The sequence below is a fragment of the Pseudorca crassidens genome, chromosome 6, assembly GCF_039906515.1.
Source record: "Pseudorca crassidens isolate mPseCra1 chromosome 6, mPseCra1.hap1, whole genome shotgun sequence".
NCBI lineage: Eukaryota > Metazoa > Chordata > Mammalia > Artiodactyla > Delphinidae > Pseudorca > Pseudorca crassidens.
This window is the reverse complement of record NC_090301.1, coordinates 32,917,023-32,938,009: the sequence shown is the minus strand read 5'-3', so window position 1 is coordinate 32,938,009 and position 20,987 is coordinate 32,917,023. Positions and strand designations below refer to the sequence as shown.

Genomic DNA, 20,987 nt, shown 5'->3' with positions numbered 1-20,987 from the left:
TAGTTTGAGGCACATGGGCTTAATTGCCCCACAGCACGTGGAATCTTAGTTCCCCGATCAGGGATTGAACCCGCGTCCCCTGCATTGGAAGGCGGATTCTTTACCACTGGACCACCAGGGAAGTCCCAGCAAGTCCTTTTTAATGAAGTCACATATGCTGTTTCCTGATCCCAATTAATGAACTCCTTGACCTTAAGTTACCTTAGATTCCTAGATATTTTGGCTCCTTTTCAGTATAGAGATTTTTTAAAAAATATGACATAACCCCTTCTTTTCTTCCTTTCTTTCCATCCCTCCCATTATAAGTAATTTGGAATCACCATTTCTTAGCTACTAATTTATTCCTGAATTTAAAAAGAAAATACATAAGCCTTTAAAAAAATACCAAAGAATTCCTCACATCAGTATGAAAATACCTATAATAATTATCCATCCTGACCATCTGTTTCTCAGAAAGTCAGCTAGCAAGCCGTTATGTTTATTTTGAGATACAATCCTTTCGGAATAACTTCTTAAGGAAAAAGTAAAATATTTAAACTAGTTCTGAGGGTTTCTGTGTACACGTGTGTGTATTGGTTTTTTGATATGTATGGTTCTTAAATTGAAAACTTTGAAGTAGTATTAGTACCTGCAGTTTCTAGTAGCATAAGTATAATACTGGTCACACACCCCAGGGGTGGGTAACGAGTTTCTTGGGGAATCTGCTCCTCGAAGTTAAATGGAGTGAAAAATGATTCCTTTTGGTGGGTTGGGGTCATGACTGAAGGAGAGGTGGTGATGCTTTTTTTTTTTTACTGTTAGTGTTCTGTTTCTTGATCTGGGTGCCAGTTAGACAAGTTGTTATTGTTTACGTTATTTTGTGTGAGATCTGTCATAAGTCTGTTTTCGTAAAAGCAGAAAGGAAGTTAAACTGATTTTAGATTCTGTCATTAAAAAATGTCCAAGTCAGAAGTTTGTATCTCAGAAATGTGTGGTTTCATCTTCAAGATCCATTAGCAGCCATGTGTCTTAAGTGATTTTTAAGACAATTTTATCTTTTTAATAAGATAACCTCAAACAATAAATAAATTAATTAAAAATCTAGGCCTCATTTGGAGGAGGGTATAAAATGATTAGCCCTTTTTTTCCTAATATAAGAATGAAAGCTATCTTTAATAATTCTTCAAAAGAAAATACAAGCATTATTTAATTATAGAAACATAATCTCGGACTTCCCTGGTGGCGCAGTGGTTAAGAATCCCCCTGCCAGTGCAGGGGACATGGGTTCAAGCCCTGGTCCAGGAAGATCCCATGTGCCGCGGAGCTAAGCCTGTGCACCACAACTACTGAGCCGGCGCTCTAGAGCCCACGAGCCACAACTACTGAGCCCATGTGCCACAACTACTGAAGCCCGCGCACCTAGAGCCTGTGCTCTGCAACAGAAGCCACCGCAGTGAGAAGCCCGTGCTCAGCAACAGACCCAACACAGCCAAAAATAAATAAATGAATAAATAAATTTATTTAAAAGAAAAAGAAACATGGGGCTTCCCTGGGGCGCAGTGGTTGGGAGTCCGCCTGCTGATTCAGGGGACATGGGTTCGTGCCCTGGTTCGGGAAGATCCCACATGCCGTGGAGCGGCTGGGCCTGTGAGCCATGGCCGCTGAGCCTGCGCGTCCGGAGCCTGTGCTCCGCAACGGGAGAGGCCACAACAGTGAGAGGACTGCATACCACAAAAAAAAAAAAAAAAAAAAAATAAGAAACATAATCTCAACTTCCTATTTTCTTTAAGGAATTGAAATCCATGCTGTCAGTAAAAACAGGGGTGTGTGTGCTCTTCTTATCATAATATATCCAAATACACATGTGGCCCTAGATGTACTCAAGTATTAAGTTTCCATTGTATCCAAGAAAGAACAATACACAAGAAAAACAAATTTAAACAATGTAATTTTTTTCTTCTTAAATTATTATACTTGCCAAAGCTATCCATGGGTAGTATTCACTATTAATAAAATATACCCACCCAAACCAAAATATGCCCACCCAAAAATGTTGTACTTGGAACTTTTTTTTTTTTGCACCTACTCCCCAGGTCTGTTGTTTATTCATTCTTTCAAACCCAGTTCAGATGTTACTTCCTCTAGAAGCTACCTTCCTACCAAACTCCCCCTCTTTCTCTGTGCCACAGGTTATCCACTCCCTTGTTCTACCCCTAAACCTTTTACAAACCATTTTTATCACATCTGTCAGTCCCGCTAGCGGGAGTTCTCAAGCTGTTTTGTGCTATGGACACCTCTGGCAGTCCAGTAAAGCTTATGGATCCTTTGAAGTAATTCATAGCTTCTCTGAATAATGTTTTAAAAACAAATTAAAGATTAGAAAGGAGACTAATGATACTGAAATACAGTCTGTCTCCAGTACCTCCCTCTTCCCAAGAACTACATGTTTATCTCCTTGTAGTTCATTTCGTCTTTGGGTCTCCAGAATCTAGTGCAGACTTGGCACATTTGGATTTTTTTTTTTTTTCCTTTCATTAGGAGAGATGAGAACCATACTTTGTCATATCGTATTACCTTTTCCCACCTGAATCTTGATTTATTTAGGTTCTTCCACTTGAATTTCTTTTTAATTTTGTGTCACTTCCATGTTACGTTAACAGTTTAATTTTTTATATTTTCAGGGAATACCATTAACACTCGTATCCTTTTGCAACTCTTTGGGTTAATTTGCAGGAGCAACTAGGGACAGGGAAGGATTTGGCTTCAATAAAAACTTTCAGAACAGAGGACTGTCATTAGTTTTATTTTGATTTTACATTTATGTTACGTTATTCAGAAAACCATCATGGCTATTAACTTAGAGAATTGTTTCAAAGAGATTTTTAAGCGCACTTGGAGAACTCATGCCCACCGAAGTTTAGTCACGCAGTGGTGGAACTCAGTAAAAGATAGACAATATATGTCATTAATTTCCTTGCCTTTTCCCTTCAAAATAGTGCAGACTTTGGAAAAATCATAGTGGAACATATTTTTGTCTTTAAACAGCTAGAATATCTTTTGCTTTAGGAAATTCTTTATTCAAATTGGCTATCTTAGATCTTCACTTAGATGTCTGAGCATCATCCTATGTGGTGCCCGGGGCTCGCCAGGGAACTGAAAGCGCAACAAAATCTGGTGTCCTTCCAGCATTCTGAGATAAATAATTTGAATCATGTGTCCTTGGTCAATAGCATTTGAAGCTTTGGACATAGCTTGAGTTTTGTTTTCCTTTTTTGTGTCTGTAAGTTATTACTTTTTAAAAAAAAAAAAAAAAAGAAAAGAACTTCTGATGTTCTGTGACTTAAAAGTATTGGGTTGTTTATTCTATGTCTAGGCCAAAACAACTTCACGAAATCCCGGCCTTTTACTGCCCTGACAAAAACAAGGTGAATTTCATTCCTAAAAGCGGCTCTGCTTTCTGCCTCGTCAGCATCCTTAAACCACTCCTCCCCACACCAGATCTTACCCTCAAGGGCTCTGGCCACAGTCTGACAGTCACCACTGGCATGACAACCACTCTTCTGCAGCCTATTGCTGTGGCCTCCCTGTCTACAAACACAGAGCAAGAGCGAGTCTCTCGAGGAACGAGTACAGTCCCGCCACCAGCCTCTCTCCTCCCACCACCAGAACCCATTGAGGAAGCTGAAGGATAGGCCCCAGTGCTGTGAGGCCACTGTTCTGGTCAACTGAGAATCTCCTCGATCCCTTGGCAGCGATGGCATCGTGCGCTCCCAGTTGGCTGTGTCGTGCTCCAGCATTTCCACGCTGACGTGTCACAGTGCGGCTTCTGGAAGAAAGCAGCCCCTCTGATGGCTCTGCTCACTCCTGAAGGCCAGCCCTCAGTGCTTAGCCTGCTTTTTCTTAAAGCACCGGTTGAAAGAAGAAAAAGGTTTCATTCTTTCCTTTTGGAGGGCTGATATCACATTGTTTTTTGCTTTCAAATTAGACTTCTTTGGAAAAAACAGATAAAAAACTGATCCCTGCAAACATGATTCTTGAAGGGAGACGTGAATGATGCTGCAAGAACCATCTTTTATATGAAAATGACTATTTTATAATACCAATGTTACGTTTTCTGAAAACATAGCAAACAGGATGTTCAGACGATTCTTTGGCCTCTGTTTCTTGTTTCCCTTTCTAGGTGTGTGCTTTTCTCAGCTGTTTTCAGCTTTGGGACCAAAGGGATTGTTGACATTTTCCTAGCAATCTTAATCTCATGACTGTGTTCTTCTCCCAAACAAGAATTGATAGGTAAATGCATTGAACAAGTATATATAAAAGAGATAAAAAAGCAATATTAGTACATTATGTGATTTATGTTTTTTGATGTCAGATGTTTGTGCTTTGGGTGAAATACTTGTAAAACTGCTCTTTTCCTCACTACTCCTGTACACATTTCACCATGTGGTCAGAAAAATTATAATCTGGAGACAAGTGCTTTAATATGTTCTCACCCATCATTGGAACTTGGTTTAAAAGTCAGTGAGCCAAAAGGAAACTAACTACCCAGTGTCGACTGCTAGCTAGGAGTAAGGAGCCCCTTGGGTTTTCTGCTCAATATTTATCACATGATCTCCTTTCTTTCCTACAGGTGTCGTTCTACCTTTAACCGTCACTGTATCATAGCCCCACGAGATCCTAAAATGGCTGTGCATGGATTTCCTCCTTTGCTTTTGTGATGTTGTTGTCTTGTGGATTTGGTCAGGGTTAGTAGTTTGCCAGGAGTGTAATCCGTTGAATAGCAATCCTTAGTCACAATCTTGCGACTGACGTTTCCTTTATGGTGGTTGGCACTGAGATATGTTGCCTATAGGTTTTGCTAGTTTTCCCTCCAGCATTCCACACGGTGGGGAAAACAGGCAAGGAGAGCTTTGGAGCATAAAGAACAGGAACCTTTGAAGAATCCACATGGTTTTGGATTTAGGCTCATCCTAACACAGTCACTGCCAGTATCACATGACAGCAGTATTTCATGTCTGGGTATGTGGTAGTGAAATTGAGGAGCAGCTCTTTTTGAAAAGTTATAGCAAACTGTTGATAGAAAGCATCCTTCTAAGATCTTCACAAACTACCTTATGATGCAATAATTTAATGTTCCTATACATATTATAGGGAGAAAACAAATACTTGTAAAAGGGATATAGTTTAGAAGGTTAATATGTCAGTATGTCCAGATATATCCCATCAAAGAAAAGCTAGTGGTAGCAATAAATCTTCTGAAAGGACTTCTTATACTCATGTACCTTTAAAACATCGAAGTAATTAAAAATTTTGCCCTGTTAAGTTGAAAACAGAGATGTAGTTAGGCAAATTAGATAAACTCAAACGTTTGAATAAGTCTGTCAGGTTTCAGTTGGTGGCATTGATGAATTTTGGTACCCTTTCTGTCCAAAACTAATTTTCCTGAAATTAGTACATTGTGGCTTCTAAATCAGGAAAAGCTAAGTTATTCAAAGTCTAAATGTTCTGGTCAGTAGGTCCTTTGAGAACCTTGATTCTTTGCCTCTATGTACCATTTCACCACTGAGAACTGCTCTGTCAGAAGTACAAAACAAAGGTAAAGCTGAAATCGGGTGAGTTGGTATCGATGGTAGGAAGTTAAAAAATAAGGTTTCAGAAAAATCCAAAATCAGTTTTTGGATTACCTGAATTCTGTTAATTCTGTGTTCTTTTCCTTGCCTTACACTTACTTCCCTCTCCATCTGTACATGTCACAAGGGTGTTTCACAACTAGAATGCCACTTTGTAAACAGTTTTCCTCCTTACTCTGTTGTGCATGTTTATCTAACTCACATCTTTCTGTAGAGTTTCATATATCCTTAAACTAAAGTAATTTACAATCAGAATGGGAGAACAAGTTTAAGATAGTATTATTTACGGTCTTAGAGGTGGAACTTTTAATGTCTGGTTGTAAGGAGAATGTGAATTTGCAGGTAAATGAATTATATGGCAACTAAACATAGTCCTCATGTTTGGGAGAAATAGAGCCTGAGATTTGAGGAGGGGGGGAAGGTACAAGGTATAAAAAACTCTTAACTGCCAGTGCCAAAGGGCTAATTTTTAAGTATCTGAGCTTTATGCAGTCTTGCAAAAATATTGGTCATAGTCTACTTGGCTTTTATGTAACCTTGGTTCACAGGTGGTTGACTTTTTTTAAAAAATGGGTCTACTCTCAATAGAATGCATAACATTGTTTTCTAAAATTACATTCCATAACTATCTTGTTATTCTGTAGAAAACTGTACAGAAGGTAAATAAATTAGAATAGCTTCAATGGGAATATAATTTAAATTTTTAAAAACTTTAAATAAATTTACTTCCATTGTGGTAAAAGAAAGAAATAGGTGGCTTGTATATTTCAGCAAAAGAAAGCTATTCTCTGGTTATAAACTTTGTCAGTGTTAAGTTATTTTTACTCTTAAACGGTTTTTTCCTTGCGGTGATAACATGAATTTACGGTTTCTGATCATTACTAAGTCTATATGACTTGTCATGGCTTTTGTGAGCAGTTATGTTTTAAAAATACCTGTTTTGCTTCTTTGATTAATATGGTGAGCATGGATGCCAAAATTATTTTTTAACTAGAGTCTTCATTTTGTTTTAAATATTTCTTATATTTGTGACAAGCCAAATCAGAGTTTTAGAAGGTGCTATTGTTAACTGTGGAATAACTGGCAACAAGGAAGCCTTTTTCTTTCTTTCTTTCTTTCTTTCTTTCTTTTTAATGGTTGGCTTTTACTGGAAGAAGGTATTTAAAAAATAGCAGAATTTATAGCTTTCTGTATGTCCAAGATTAAGAGTGGGTTGTCAGAGTTTTCTTTTGTTAAAGGAAATAAAAGAAAAATTGCCACTACTGAATTTACTATTCTAAAGATTCATTCCTTAATGCTTAGAATTTCAGTGTCTCAAGACCAGACCAGTGGACGTGCTGAATTTGCATTAAGAAAGCTAAAACACTTAACTTCGCACTTTAAGGTTTATGTTTTACTCTGCCTAAATTAATGATAAGCAGAGCAGCCCTGAACAATATTTTGTCTATACAATCCTGTTGAAGAATATAATTTATGTTTTTTAAAAGTCTTTATTTTTCATCTCTGTTGAAGCTGTGTAAATCTTTTTAAAATGCAATTTTTAAAGTTTCGTTTTTCTAACAAAATTCTCCCAAAAAACAGCATTTCCAATGGTGATAAATATTGTTACTGTGTACTTATGTATTCCCTATACCTGAACACTTGTTGCTGCCTCACAAGAAAATAGAAGTTTTATGTTAAAAATAAAGTCTGTTCTTCTTGAATCTTTTTCTGTGTACTTTTATGAATGTTGCCTCAAATTCAAATTTCTTTCTTTTCAGACATTTCTAGCTTGAAATAACTTTAGTATGTTCTTTTTCACAGATAGAAAAATGAATTTGTGTTTGTGTTAGGTAGCAGGATATAAAATATTGTCAGTTGTTACTTCCTTGCTACCTCCTTAACTTGCTCTTGAACTGAAAGCACCTGATCTTTGTGTTAAGTGCTAAGCAAATGTTAAAATATAAGCAAGCATGCTGAAAGACGTACCTGTTTATAGATAATTCAGCACTTTACAGGTTGTTAGAGAGTTAGCTGGGGGCAGTCACTTAATTTCATTCTAAAGTACAGATAGAGGAGTTTTTTCCCCCGTTTGTTTTGGTAATTCATTCTTTCTGCTTCCTTTGTGTCGGTGGTTTATAAATGCAAGACAGTTGTTTAGGCTGAAGGGTTTAATCTGTATGAAGCCTGCATGCAGTATAATCATTTAGAAAGCAGGGTCATCTTTTAAGTGAAATAAAAGTGTCACCATAGCTGCCTGTCATAAAAAGTGGTCACCAAATTACTTTACAAGAAATTCTAAAATTATTTCTGGGGGTAAATGTTAACCAGAATTTGGAGATTATATCTATAACATTATAATTAAACACAGCAGCAAACGTGAAGAGAATCTCTCAAATTGGCGTAACATTTTCTCCCATTCTTTTTACTCTCAGTCTTTTCCTTCCACCTTTAAAGAGGTTGAGAGGAGCAAAGTTAGATCTCAAGTTGGGTGTTCCCATCTTCCCCCATTTATTTGATTTTTTTTTTTTTTGCTTTGGTTCATTAGTATTAAATATACGCCCTCCCCCCCAAAAGTTTTTAGGTCTATAATGATCCTTTCCTTAAAAGATCATTATAGACCTTTCAGTTGCTTTCCTTAAAAGCAACTGAAAGTTGCTTTTCAGTGGTTGGATGTGAAATAGTATCCTCTTCCTAGGAGTTCCCTGCCAATGTATATCAATATCATTTTTTTCCCTTGCTAAGATTATGTTTGCTTTTTAAATATTTTAAACCTCTATTAGAACATGGTATGATAATACAGATAGCCTTTGTGTCTCTTCGGTTCAGTGTTTCTCAAACTGTTTGGGTCTTGAAATGAATTAAGTGGGTCCAGCCAACATTTTTTTTTTTAATGAAGCAGAACAGGAAACAAAAGTATATTGAAGACATCAGGGAAATAGTATTTGTATGTAAAGCTTTTGCTAGCCATAGGGATATATTTGTACTAGGTTGTGAAGTAAAATATATTTCTTACTGTGAGTTGTAATCAAAATGATTTGAAAAATACTGTTGTAGATACAACTTCTGTATATGTGTTTTGGAGTTGGTCTGGTATCTTAACACAGATACTGGACTCTTTAAATACATTGTTTCTACTTCTCTTTACTAAGCATCTCCAAATTGCTGGGCTTATTTTTAAAAATTCTTGTCTTTTCAGCAGTTTGCATCTTCCTCAAACTGAGAATTTATTGCCATATACTCTTTGATTTTATACAGTAGCATGGATGAGTCATGCTTAATCATTGTGTTTTAGAGAAGACTGTCATGGAGCTCTGATGGCCAGAAACCCAGTAGTATGACCATTCATCTCAGTACCATGCCTTAAGCAGTTAGTTTTTGAGATCACTGGGATGATTCAGAGGAGGTGCAGGTAAAGCCACAATGTGGGTACTACTTCTGGCTCTGCCGCTTAATAGTCATGGGATCTTAGGCAAAGAAATCACCTCTCTGAACTTTAGTTTTCTTATGTGATTTTAGGAAATGCTGATGCCAGTGCTGTCAGTTAAATGGCTAGTGAGTGTGAAAATAACTTAAAAATCTGGAAGCAGACACATGTGATCATCTCCTTTCTATTTTGTTAGGTAAGTTTATTCATCCCTTAGGAAAGCCACAAGTTGCTGGTCACGGAAAATGATCCCATAAAATTCATTTTACCTTGTAAAGTATAATATAGTCAAGGATGTTAGGCTGAATCATAATAAAAATAGGTAACACTGACTGATGGCTTTCCAAGTGCCAGGCTTGGTGCTTACATTAACCCTGTGAAGCCAGGTACTGCTAGTTACTGTCTTATACATTGCAAAATTGGAATTAGATTAATTTATCCATGGTCATACATCTGGGAAATGTCAAAATCTGGCTTTGAACCAATTCTGATTCTAGAACTCAGACTTACTGCTACTTCTCCTATGACAGTGACATTAATAAAGTATAGGTGTTTGGTATCATCGCAGATTCTGTGCCCTTGGGTCATAGCCTTGTTTGTTCTTTGTGGTCTTCTTCATTGCTTCAACTGCTGGCATCTTGGTTCAGAGGGCGAAAACAAAGTAACCTGGTTAGACACCACTTCCTGACCAAGATAGGTAGTGACACAAATCCTCAAGCTCTGGGTTTTAACGTTGCTATAGCTGCAGAAATTCAAAAGAAATATTTTCTTTAATTTGGGGAGCACGTCTGTTAGAGAGGCAGAAAGTAGCAACTTCACATTTTTGGTGGATTTTTTTTTTTTTTAACTGACTTTTTGAGGTAAAGACTTAATGAAAGTAATTTTTTAACCTCAGTTACTTGGTATGCCCATTTCAGACAGACTATAAAATGAAATCACCTAGACCAGGGCTCCCCAACCTTTCTGGCACCAGGGACTGGTTTCGTGGCAGACAGTTTTTCCATGGACCGGAGCGGGTAGGGGGTTCAGGAGGTAGGTAATTCAAGCGAAGGGTAGCAGCACATGAAGCTTCGCTAGCTCGCTGGCTCGCCGCTCACTTCCTGCTGTGTGGCCCGGTTCCTAACAGCAGGGGGTTGGGAACCCCTGACCTAGGATCACAATTTAGTTCATATATAATATTAACAGTAGTTATTCCTGTTTGGTAGGTTGGTGGATCATTTCTTTGTCGTCTACTTTTACAGACTTTTAAATGAGAGTATTACTTTGAATTGGGATAAAGAAAACAACTCTTTTTTCTTTAATGTAAAAACATGCCCTTCAAAATCTTACCTGATGACACCACTCAGACCTTTATCTCCAGGTTGTACTTATTTTTGGACATTGGTTTATTTACACCACTGACTAGAGAACCATGTCTTGACTTTAGATGCCAAGGACAGTTCTTGCTGAACTCTTTAGTCTTCTTTTAAATGGCACATAAAACATGGAAGAAATTTTATGTTGGGCTTATGGATGTGACCCATCCTAACGAACAAACGTTTTTCTTCCTATCCTGTTCTATAGGTTTTCTTTGCTATATTTAAATACCTTACTGTTGTGTTTTAAATGCATTACTTTCAATACTGCTGAATTAGTTAATATTTTAAAGTTTGTGTTTCCTTCCTAGTTTAATGTCTATATGCCAAGATTCTGGGTCTGCTTCATTGCTCAAGGTAAGGAAATGCAGGGCTCTGCCCGTGCTATGGAAGGTAGAAATAACTGGATCAATCAATCCTGCCTTGCTTTTTATTCCTCCCTTCAACAAATCAGGTTAAATGTTATGGCTTATATTTCACTGGTTATTGCTTCTAGGCTCAAAATTCTGCTATTTGTTTGTATTTTGTTACTGAGAGTATTTACACAAAGAACACACATCCTGTTATTTCCCATATCTTACGCCACGAAGTCCCTCCTGCATGAAGTAAATTAGAAAGAATCAGTCTCACAAAGATACTAATTGCCCTGGTTTTATTTTCATTCTGTGGTATCTGTATCATTCAAACTACTTTCTTATTACTATGGTCCTGAGGTAAAACCCAAGTTTTTGAATAGAGAAACAATAACTGGATTTGTATTGTATTGAACACTTGAGCAAATAAACTTTGCTTTATGCCATCTTGTAATCTTTATTAAAAGAGGCTCAGAAAAATAGCACATTCAAACTTCCTTTGTTCATATGCTGTAAGACCTCTACACTTCCAGATGGTCTATAAAGATAGTTATGTGAAATATCCATAGTTGAAATACAAACACTTTTTCATTGTGCAAATACTGAAACCTGTTTCGTTAAAATACAGTTTGTTTCTAATCACATCAGTTATGTTTTACAATTAATGAAAGATTTCAAAAAATACAAAGTTATACCAATTTGATCTTAATCTGCCCTGGTATTCCTGCCTCTCTTATAAAGTGGCTGAAGAAAGATTAGGCAAATTTTTAGTTCTTCTGGGGCTCTTCTAAGTTTAAATGCATTCTTATTTGGTATTAAAAAGTATAACATAGCTATTTCCCCCCATTTAATATAAAAAGCATCCATCTATTTGAAAGAGTTGTTCTCAGCCCACCCTTGGTTAAGGTTAATTAATATACTTCTTATTGAATGGTTATTCTAGATTTAACCAGGAAGCAACTGATCACTTTTCTGTTCTGTGTTTATCCTGTCCTTCCTGTCACTCCCTACTGAATATGTGCTTGGTTTCTTATTTTAGTTTGTCTTTTATTTTAGCTTTCCTATTATACCTATTTTAGGTATAATATAGCCAAATTTCTGTTTCTGGACCTTAAATTAATGACTGAGCTTCAAATGATCTTGAGAAAATGTGAATAGTTACCTTCATTTTAATAGCAAAGTTTTAAATGTGCACTTCAAAAATGCAGTCAGACTTGCTGAAATTATAACTAGACTTGCTAAGGCAGTTAATGTTGCTCTGAGGCTAAACAAGCAACTACATACTCTGTTGAAAGCGAAAATGTTAGCGAAATTAAGAACTGAAGAATAAAAATCCTTGTATGTTTCTATTTTTTGATAACCTTTGCTCTTGGAAAATTGGGGTTAGTATCCCCTTCACATTCATGGTCTGGGATTTGGGCCTGGAGAGACTAGTGATTTTCCTCTGCGTTGAGTGTCTTTGTTTACATGAAATAACAAGGACTGCTCTGCATGCATGTGAGGAAGCGATACAAATATTTTTGAACTAATGCATTAGTGAAAATGAAAGAAAAATGGCAAAAACGCAAGACATAAAATTAACATTTTCTGAGATACTTCAAAGTTGAAAGCACAGAGCAACCATGGGTATAGAATTTAGATAGTGATTCATAATTATAACCCCTGGTGATTGAATTTTGGTGGAACAAAGACAGTATTGCATTCTGGGGCATTAAACTGAATAAAAAGGGAGAGTTACAAAATGCTTCTTAATGGTTAACCAAGTAAAGAAATAGGAATAAGCATGTGAAAATATTTTAAGGAAGGATTTACATAACCTTAAGTCCATGTTTCTGACCCTCAGATACGGTCTTTCCAGCCTACACACTACTTGACCACAGTTGTGGTTTTCTAAATAGCTTGTGGGCAGTTCAGACTGTAGTTAGGCCAGACTGTTGTGGATGGGAAGTGGACTGCATTTTATCTGCCCTAGTCCATTCCTAAAAAATGTTTTTCTGTATACAGAGACTCAGAGATTACAAGCAGTTCTCTTGTAAATAATAATTAAGCCTGTTTAGAACTAGGAGTACAATGAAAACTACTGTGAACGTCTTAGTTAAAATGTTTTCTTATGCAGATGCAATGGACTGGATGACGAAACAAGACACTTGGTGAACTGCCTCAGAACTAAAGGGTGGATGGGAAAAAAGAATAGGAAACTGAGTGACTGTGTGTATACAGTGGCTATGTTTTCATTAGCTTATGCTAACTTCATTAAATAGCCTTCCTTCCAATACTTAGACTCTAAACCCTTTAAGGGTAAGTTTGTCCTTAGTAATCAAATAGAGCCTCAGATGATGTCACCCACAGAAAAGTGGAAAAACACTCCCTTACTGATGGTATAGAGCTTTCTGTAACTTTGCCAGAAAGCATTCTGGGTTAAATCATGTCAAGAAATGTGGGGTAGTAAGTATTGCAAATCTGTACGAGGGTAAGTTAATTAGAATTCTTTTTCCTCATTCAGATGGAAGTTTCTGGGTCATTTCAGGAACACTACTGCCAGTTGCTCAGGGAGTATCCTCCCCTCATTTTCTTTCAGGAAGCATATGAATACAGTACATTGTAGTAGCAATGTGTGAAGAATCAAGCCTGAAGACACTTGGACAATGTCTGAAGTACCACCATAGGATGGACATTCTTGTGGTTTATAAAATGGGAAGAGAGGTTTTTCTGTTTATGCAAAGGATGGACTTCTTAGCAAATAAATCATCCTGCTACTTCCCCAAGAAAATTCAATAATGAAATCGGGGGGTGTCCATGATTTTGTATGAAGGAAAAAAACTAAGGAATATTACATTTTAGCCTCCAAGTGGAGAAAACAAGCACCAAGTTTCTCTGTGATTTCACTGAAGCAAATTGAGTTCTCAAATCTTATTCTACCTTTCTAACTAAAGAAAAAACTGGTCTGGTTCTAGTGCTATTTTCCACAACAGAGAATTCCCCCTGCCACCGTTTTATTTAAAAACCAACCCCCAATCACAACCCAGTTTACATGCTGTCCTTTCTCTAGATACAGAATTCTCACAGCCAGCAAGGCAACTTATACATAAAAGGCTTTCCAAACAGATAAACGCAACTCCTACTGATAATTATTCCTAGCTGTTATTTTTGAACTAACTTTTGGTATGTATTTCAGACTCAATAGTTTCTAATATTTTCCATATATTATCAACAGCTGCAAATCCAAGATATTAAAGAGATACTTAATGTATTAAAACGTGGTCCTTTCCATCTGTCTAACCTTGCAAACACAAGGTTTTCGTATATGGGTGACAACATAAACTCCTTTCCACAAAGGCAGTTAAGTTGCAAAATTGGTGTCTCAAGGCCATCGAAGTGGCATCATAACTTCAGTCAAGCATTAAGAAGTTCATCATCTGAGTGTCCAATAGCATCTGGGTTTGAAAGCGGATCCAAGTCTGCAAATAGATTGAACCAGGCTGACATGTCTTGGTTACCACTGTTGGGAGCTATTAAAAAAGAAAAAAACACATTAGAGTCTCAGATTTTAAAAATCACATTATTGTACCACTTTTATGATTTTAAAGTAGATGCTTCTTTTGAATCAAATTTAAGAAGTTGACAAGTATAAACATCAATTACGTCTCCTTGAGGATAATTTTGAAAAGCTAATGCAAATAACCTCATGCTTTGCTGAGGCTATTTAAGTAATTGCATGTTGCTCTGAGAAAGGACTTGATTAAAAGTGAAAAGGCAGGAAGTAGAAGGCTCTCAGGTAAGTTCAGAATTTAACCTTTGTTCCTGCAAAGTAGGAACATTACACTTGTAAACTTAGTATTTAAAATCTATATTTATTATAAAAGTAATATTAAAATACTAGACATAGGGGGGAAAATCCCCTAATCCTATCACATTTCCATGTGTACTTTAAAATTTTTGATAAATATATTATGGAAAAATACATATATATATATATATTATGGAGCGGGTTATGTCTCGGATACGACTTCCTGTTTGTTACCTGGCTGGAAAATTGCATATATCGATAGTGTACAAGTTGTGTGGCAGATAGTCAAGGATACACATCTATACTGAAGGCTGGGACTAGTAAAAAACTGTGCAGGGCGCAGACAGTGGGTCATCTCAGAAAGCTAGGCTCTTGAAGGCCAGGGCGTCCAGAAAGCAGGGCTGAGAGCCAGGGGACAATCTAAAGACCTAAGACCAGGGACGCAGTGGGCAAAGGATGGAAGGCAGTCCTGCTCAGAAGAGTCTAAGGCAACCCTCTCTTATAATCACTCATGGTTACCAATTTCCACGGATCAGAGGGCTGGAGTTTGGGCTGTGGGGATCCCAAGCCTCAGGGATCAGGACAGAGTGAAAGGCTGCATTGTGTGTCCAGTTCTGCTTCTGGGAACCCCAAGGTAGTGTCAGTGATACCCACACAAATTCTGGCTTTGAGTCCTGGGTATACTACCTACTAATAAGTAATAATGGGCAAGTCATTTAACTTCAGGGGCCCTTGCTTCCTCATCTGTAAAGTAATGGTCATATAATTTATTATTTTTTTAATTTTTATTGGAGTATAATTGCTTTACAATGTTGTGTTAGTTTCTACTGTACAGCAAAGGATTATAGGCAAATAGCAGCTTTCCCAATACCTCAGCCTTTTCGTGTTCAATTCTGAAATTTATTCACTTTTATAGTCTCTATTTTTAATAATTTAGCACAATTCAGTTTACTGAGTTTAAGAAGAGAAAACTATAATTATGAATAGTCTGAATCCCTAAGGGATGGCTGTATTCAGAAGTGGCTGCTGTGAATCTGTGATTTGCTTGGAATTGATGGATTCCCCAATCGATTTATCCCAAAGCATTGGGAAGAATTAAAATAGGGTTCCAGGAGTCCACAATGATACATACCAACAAATAAGTAAAAAATGAGGGACAAGACAAAGCTTTTCCATATAGTAGAACGTAACTAATAAAGGCGGAGGGGAGAGGAGATGGAAGACCGCCATTTGGCAACAGCCACCGCAGGAATTACCAACGAATGCTAAAGTAGCGGGTGCAACTTTGATACTCAGAAATAAGCCATTCACACAGTTGCAAAATATTTTTCCACATGATAATTATTAATTACAAAGGGAAAAATATAATAGTAATTTGAGAGTGAACAAACCTGGCCGGCACCACCTTAACCAAGTGATCAGAGCTAACGTTATAAGCAATAGGACAAAATAGACATCATGTGCCTCCTGATACGGTTTATTAAGAACACACAACATCGTTCCTGTGCTGCTAGTCTTGCCAAAATGCATAACACGAGTCTAATTATGAGACAACATCAGATAAACCCAACTCAAGGAATATTCTACAAAACAAATGGCCTGTACACCACAAAAAAAGCCAAAACGATGAAAGACAAAGATTGAGGAACTTTTCCAGATTAAGAAACTAAAGAGACTTGACAACTAAATACAATGTGTGATCCTGGTTTGGATCCTGGACTAGGAAAAAAATCTTCTTTGTTACAAAATACATTAGTGGGACAATTGACAAAATATGAATAAGGTCTATAGATTAGATAATAGCAGTGTGGCAATGTTAATTTCTGATTTTGATCACTGAATTGTGATTTTGTGAAAGAATGTCCTTGTTTTTAGGAAACAGATGCTTAAGTATTTAGGGGTGAAGGGGCATTATGCCTGCTACTTAGTCTCAGAATAATTTCAGTTCAGAAGAAATTACATACATATTACACACATAGAGAGAGACTAAGGTGAACATGGTGAAATCTAGGTGAAAACATATAGAAATATTTTGTATTTTTGCAAGCCTTTCTGTAGGACTAAAATTATTTGAAAAATTTAAAATATTGATACCACAAGGATTCAGAAGTCAGCCTGAAAGGGCTCCCACTGGTCAACACAGGGGCAATTTGAGCACCAAAATGATTAAGTACAGTAGTGATTATAAACCATCGAAAAAATACGAATCTATTCTGACAATAAATACATTCGTAAATGGGGAAGAAGGTATTTTTTTGTTTACAGCAGGGTATTGATGGATGGTGGAAGGAGCCAATTGTATAGCATGTGAATTATATGTCAATAAGGATGTTTTAAAAATGTGATTAATGGATGAATGGATAAACAAAATGTGGTATATCCATACAATGAAATATTATTCAACTTTAAAAAGAAAGGAAATCCTGTCACATGCTACAACCTGGATGAACTTTGAGGACATTATGCTAAGTGTAATAAGTCAGTTACAAAAAGACAAATACATTCCACTTATATGAGGTATCTAAAGTAGTCAAATTCTTAGAAACAGAAAGTAAAACGGTGGTTACCAGGGCTGGGGAGAGAGAATGGGGAGTTAGTGTTTAATGGGTGGAGTTTCAGATTTGCAAGATGAAAAGTTCTGGAGATCCGTTTCACAGCAATGTGCATATACTTAACATTAATGAACTGTACACTTAAAAATGGTTAAGATGCCAATAAAGATGATGTTAAAAAAATGGTTAAGATGGTAAATTTTGTTATGTGTTTTTACAATAAACAAAAGCGGAGGGAGTGCTAGGGTTGGAAAAATCACTTTTCATCCATCACAATAAAGACTGAATGAGGCAAAAAGCAACAATGGATGCTAAATCTATGTGGAAATTCTGACAAAGAGCAGGACGTGTACAAGGTCGCAAAGTGTCTCCCCACAGACTGCTTAGTAATTGCAAGGGAAGATCAAATAAAACAAAATAGTAATTGTATAGGAGAAAAACTGGACAACACCTTGACAGAGTGGTCAACATTAACAACACCCATGAGGGAGAGAGGAATAACTTTTAGATGTGAAACCCTGAGAAAGGAGCATCACCTATGTGTATTCTAGTCAGGATAACCTGACTAGATATATTCAGGATAACGAATAACCTAAATTTAATTATAAGGAGACCTCAAATAAAACTGAAATAAGGAGCATTCTATTAAAAACAAAAAACAGTGGAGCAGAGGGGCTATATTCTTTTAAAATGCCCATGTCCAGAAATCAAAGAGAAGTTGTGGAAATGTTTCAGATTAAAAGAGACTAAAGGGACATGGCAACTGAATACAACACATGACCCTAGACTCTCTGTCCCAGAGGGGGACAGTGCCATAAAGGACATTATGGAGTCAACTCACAAAAATGGAATACACATACATGGTGGATCATAGAAAAGGATTACGTTAATATTAACAGCCATACTGTGGCTGTGCAAGAGAATATACCTATTCTTAGGAAACACAAACTGCAGCATTAAGGGGTAAAGGGTCATGGTGTATGTAACTTACCTTCAAGTGGTTCAGATAAAATAACACACACATTACACACACACACACACACAAGCCTGCATAAAGCAAACGGGGTAAAATACAACAGGTGACTCTGAGTAAAGGATATACATGTGTTCTTTGTGCCATTTTCATTTATGAAATATTTCTGTACGTCTGAAATTATGTCCAATTAAAAAGGTTAATCAGCATCAGTGACTAAGATTAATATGTATCTAAGATCCTGCAAGACAGAGAATGTGTCAATTTTCTATGTATATCCTACATGGTAATTACAACACGGACCAGCTCTGCAGACAAAATATAGTAAGTACGCCTAGAGCCCGTGCTCCGCAACAAAAGAAGCCACTGCATTGAGAAGCCCACGCACCACAATGAAGAGCAGCCCCCACTCACCGCAACTAGAGGAAACCCGGGCACAGCAACAAAGACCCAACACAGTCAAAAATAAATAAATTTTAAAAATATATATAGTAAGTACTCAATATATATTAGCAATTACTACGTACCAGGCCTTATGCTAAGACCCTGGGCGCGTTCTTTGTCAATAGGCATTCTGTAAACAAAGAGCATCTTCTATCCCTAATGGTATTATCCATTATCAACAAACCATAACACAAAATATGAAAGATTAAGGTACAGAATTGAGTTTACTATGGCAGCTCACAATTTCTGTTCAATTCTTTACACAGTGAGGGATAGCTAGATACAGCTTTCATTTTAATTCATTATTAACAAAGTACTTTTCTGGACAATATGAGGTGAAGACTGTAACATGGTCCTTTTCTAAATTTACCTGAATTTGACTGATTGTTAATATGATGGCATATTACTTGTGATAATATAAGTAAATAACTTACATTTTGTTAATTTCTTTGGACTCTGTGAAGGCACTGACTGGTTATCAATGTGTGAAAGAGGAAGTTCTAATCCCCCTTGGGAGGCCCAGCCTGGGGAAAGAGAAATAATGAATTATCCATTATTAATCAAGTAGAAAGTAGCATCAGCAAAACAGGAAAAGGGGAAAATATCTAATAAAAGTCCTCCAATCTTTGTACCAGGGCAATATTCCACAGAATAAGACATATATCTGCTATTTTGAATTTTATTCAAATCATCGAAGTTTAGTCCCAGTAGAGTTAGACTTTCTTACATTTTGCAAAGCAGTTCTGAAATAAATATATAAGCCTTTTTTCTTTAAAACAATGGCAAATGGATAAGGTGTAGAAAGAGAAGCTGTAAGGAGTCAGGAAGAGAGGAAATAAACATGACAATTAGAATCCTGAAACCTATGAATAATAGGTTTATACCCTTTGACTTGGTAATCCCATTCCTAGAAATTTATCTTAAGGAAATAATTTAACTGAAGGAAAAAGTACATGCATGATTTTGTTTATTGCAGCATTATCTATAACGTGAAAAAGTAGAAACAATAAGGAAGGAATTAAGTGTATTATGGTGGACAAATGTGATGAAATATGATATACTCCTTAAAAAGTATCATTATGAATACTAGTAACACAGGGCAATGTCTACTGTAACATGAAAACATATTTATACTATAATTAAAACACAGCACTAGAAAGGAACTTAGATTATCTGGCCTACTACCTTCCTTGTACAGTAGAGATCATCTGAGGCCAAAGTTCCTACTTGGGGCTCCTAGAACATAGATCTTTAAACCCTCAGGGCAGCTCATCTTCCTGGTCTACATCACAGGAGAAAAAGAGGTAGACATAAAGGAGAGACTAGTGAAGTAGGAAGAGTCCTGTGCTGGGAGAAGTTTAACAGTTTAAACTGCCTGATGACTCAGCAAGACACTCAAACACAATTGCCTTGGCTATTACGTGGGAATATCCCGTCAGCCTGCAGGCAGGAACCAAGACAGACGTTCTGACTAGTGCAGAAATCCTGTTGATATTGTACGGCCAGAAAATAAGAGAGGAGTCCAGAGCTGCTGGTGATGTGGCAAGTGAAGGAGAAAGAGTGGGAGTTCATAGCAGACAGTGAATCAGTTTGTAAATCTTTATAACTATTGGGCCATCGATATGCCACACGAGAATAACTGCTGTCTAAAATTTTACCACAAGCAAAACATCTGAATTATCCTAGACGGGGACTCGTTATCAAATCGTACGGTCCATTCTTACTTTTAGGTTATTTAACCAATTCTTACTGAGTCATTATTTAACTGATATTTTATTTATTGAGCTAACTTTTATGCTGCTGTCATAGAAAGCACCAAGATAAATCACCCCACAGATCATGCCCTTGAGGTGCTTGAAGACTGGATAAAGCATGATGGTCTTGCAGATAAAGTATGAACATAATTATTTTAATACAAAGTACAATGCATTAAGACACCGTGAGGTGCCGTGAGGCTGAAAGACAGGCATATAAGGCAGAATAAACTATGATTGCAGGGCTTCCCTGGTGGTGCAGTGGTTAAGAATCCACCTGCCAACACAGGGGACACCAGTTCGAGCCCTGGTCCGGGAAGATCCCACATGCCACGGAGCAACTAAGCCCATGCACTACAACTACTGAGCCTGCACTCTAGAGCCTGTGAGCCACAACTACTGAGCCCACGAGCCACAATTACTGAAGCACACCTACAGCCCATGCTCCGCAACAAGAGAAGTCTCCGCAATGAGAAAGAAGCCCGCGCACCGCAACAAAGAGTAGCCCCTGCTCGACGCAACTAGCGCAGCAACGAAGACCCAATGCAGCCAAAAATAAATAAACAAAAATAAAATCTATATTAAAAAAAAGAACTATGATCACAGCCATGAAAACCAGTAAAGCACTGCAGGAGGCCAGAAGAGGGAGAAAGCATTTCTACTTGGCAGTACTGAGGGAGTCCTCAAGGTTGGTGTGGCGGAGGAAACACTGGATGGGAACCTAATATTTGGGCCCAAGTCCACACTCTATTAG

General features: G+C 37.2%; 2 protein-coding genes across 2 annotated transcripts in view; one reads left to right on the top strand and one right to left on the bottom strand.

Annotated features, from left to right (window-relative positions):
* FAM117B (family with sequence similarity 117 member B) overlaps window positions 1-7,312 on the top strand; it is an 89,777-nt gene extending 82,465 nt beyond the window's left edge. The window contains exon 8 of the mRNA XM_067740962.1: window positions 3,353-7,312. Within this exon, the coding sequence (XP_067597063.1) occupies window positions 3,353-3,671 (319 nt within the window). The 3' untranslated portion in view covers window positions 3,672-7,312. The remainder of the gene's footprint in view (window positions 1-3,352) is intronic.
* A 3,696-nt stretch (window positions 7,313-11,008) lies between these two features.
* ICA1L (islet cell autoantigen 1 like) overlaps window positions 11,009-20,987 on the bottom strand; it is a 69,892-nt gene continuing 59,913 nt past the window's right edge. Inside the window, exons 12-13 of the mRNA XM_067740961.1 lie at window positions 18,914-19,003; window positions 11,009-14,232 (exon numbers count right to left, since the gene is read on the bottom strand). Of these exons, the coding sequence (XP_067597062.1) occupies window positions 14,117-14,232; window positions 18,914-19,003 (206 nt within the window). The 3' untranslated portion in view covers window positions 11,009-14,116. The remainder of the gene's footprint in view (window positions 14,233-18,913; window positions 19,004-20,987) is intronic.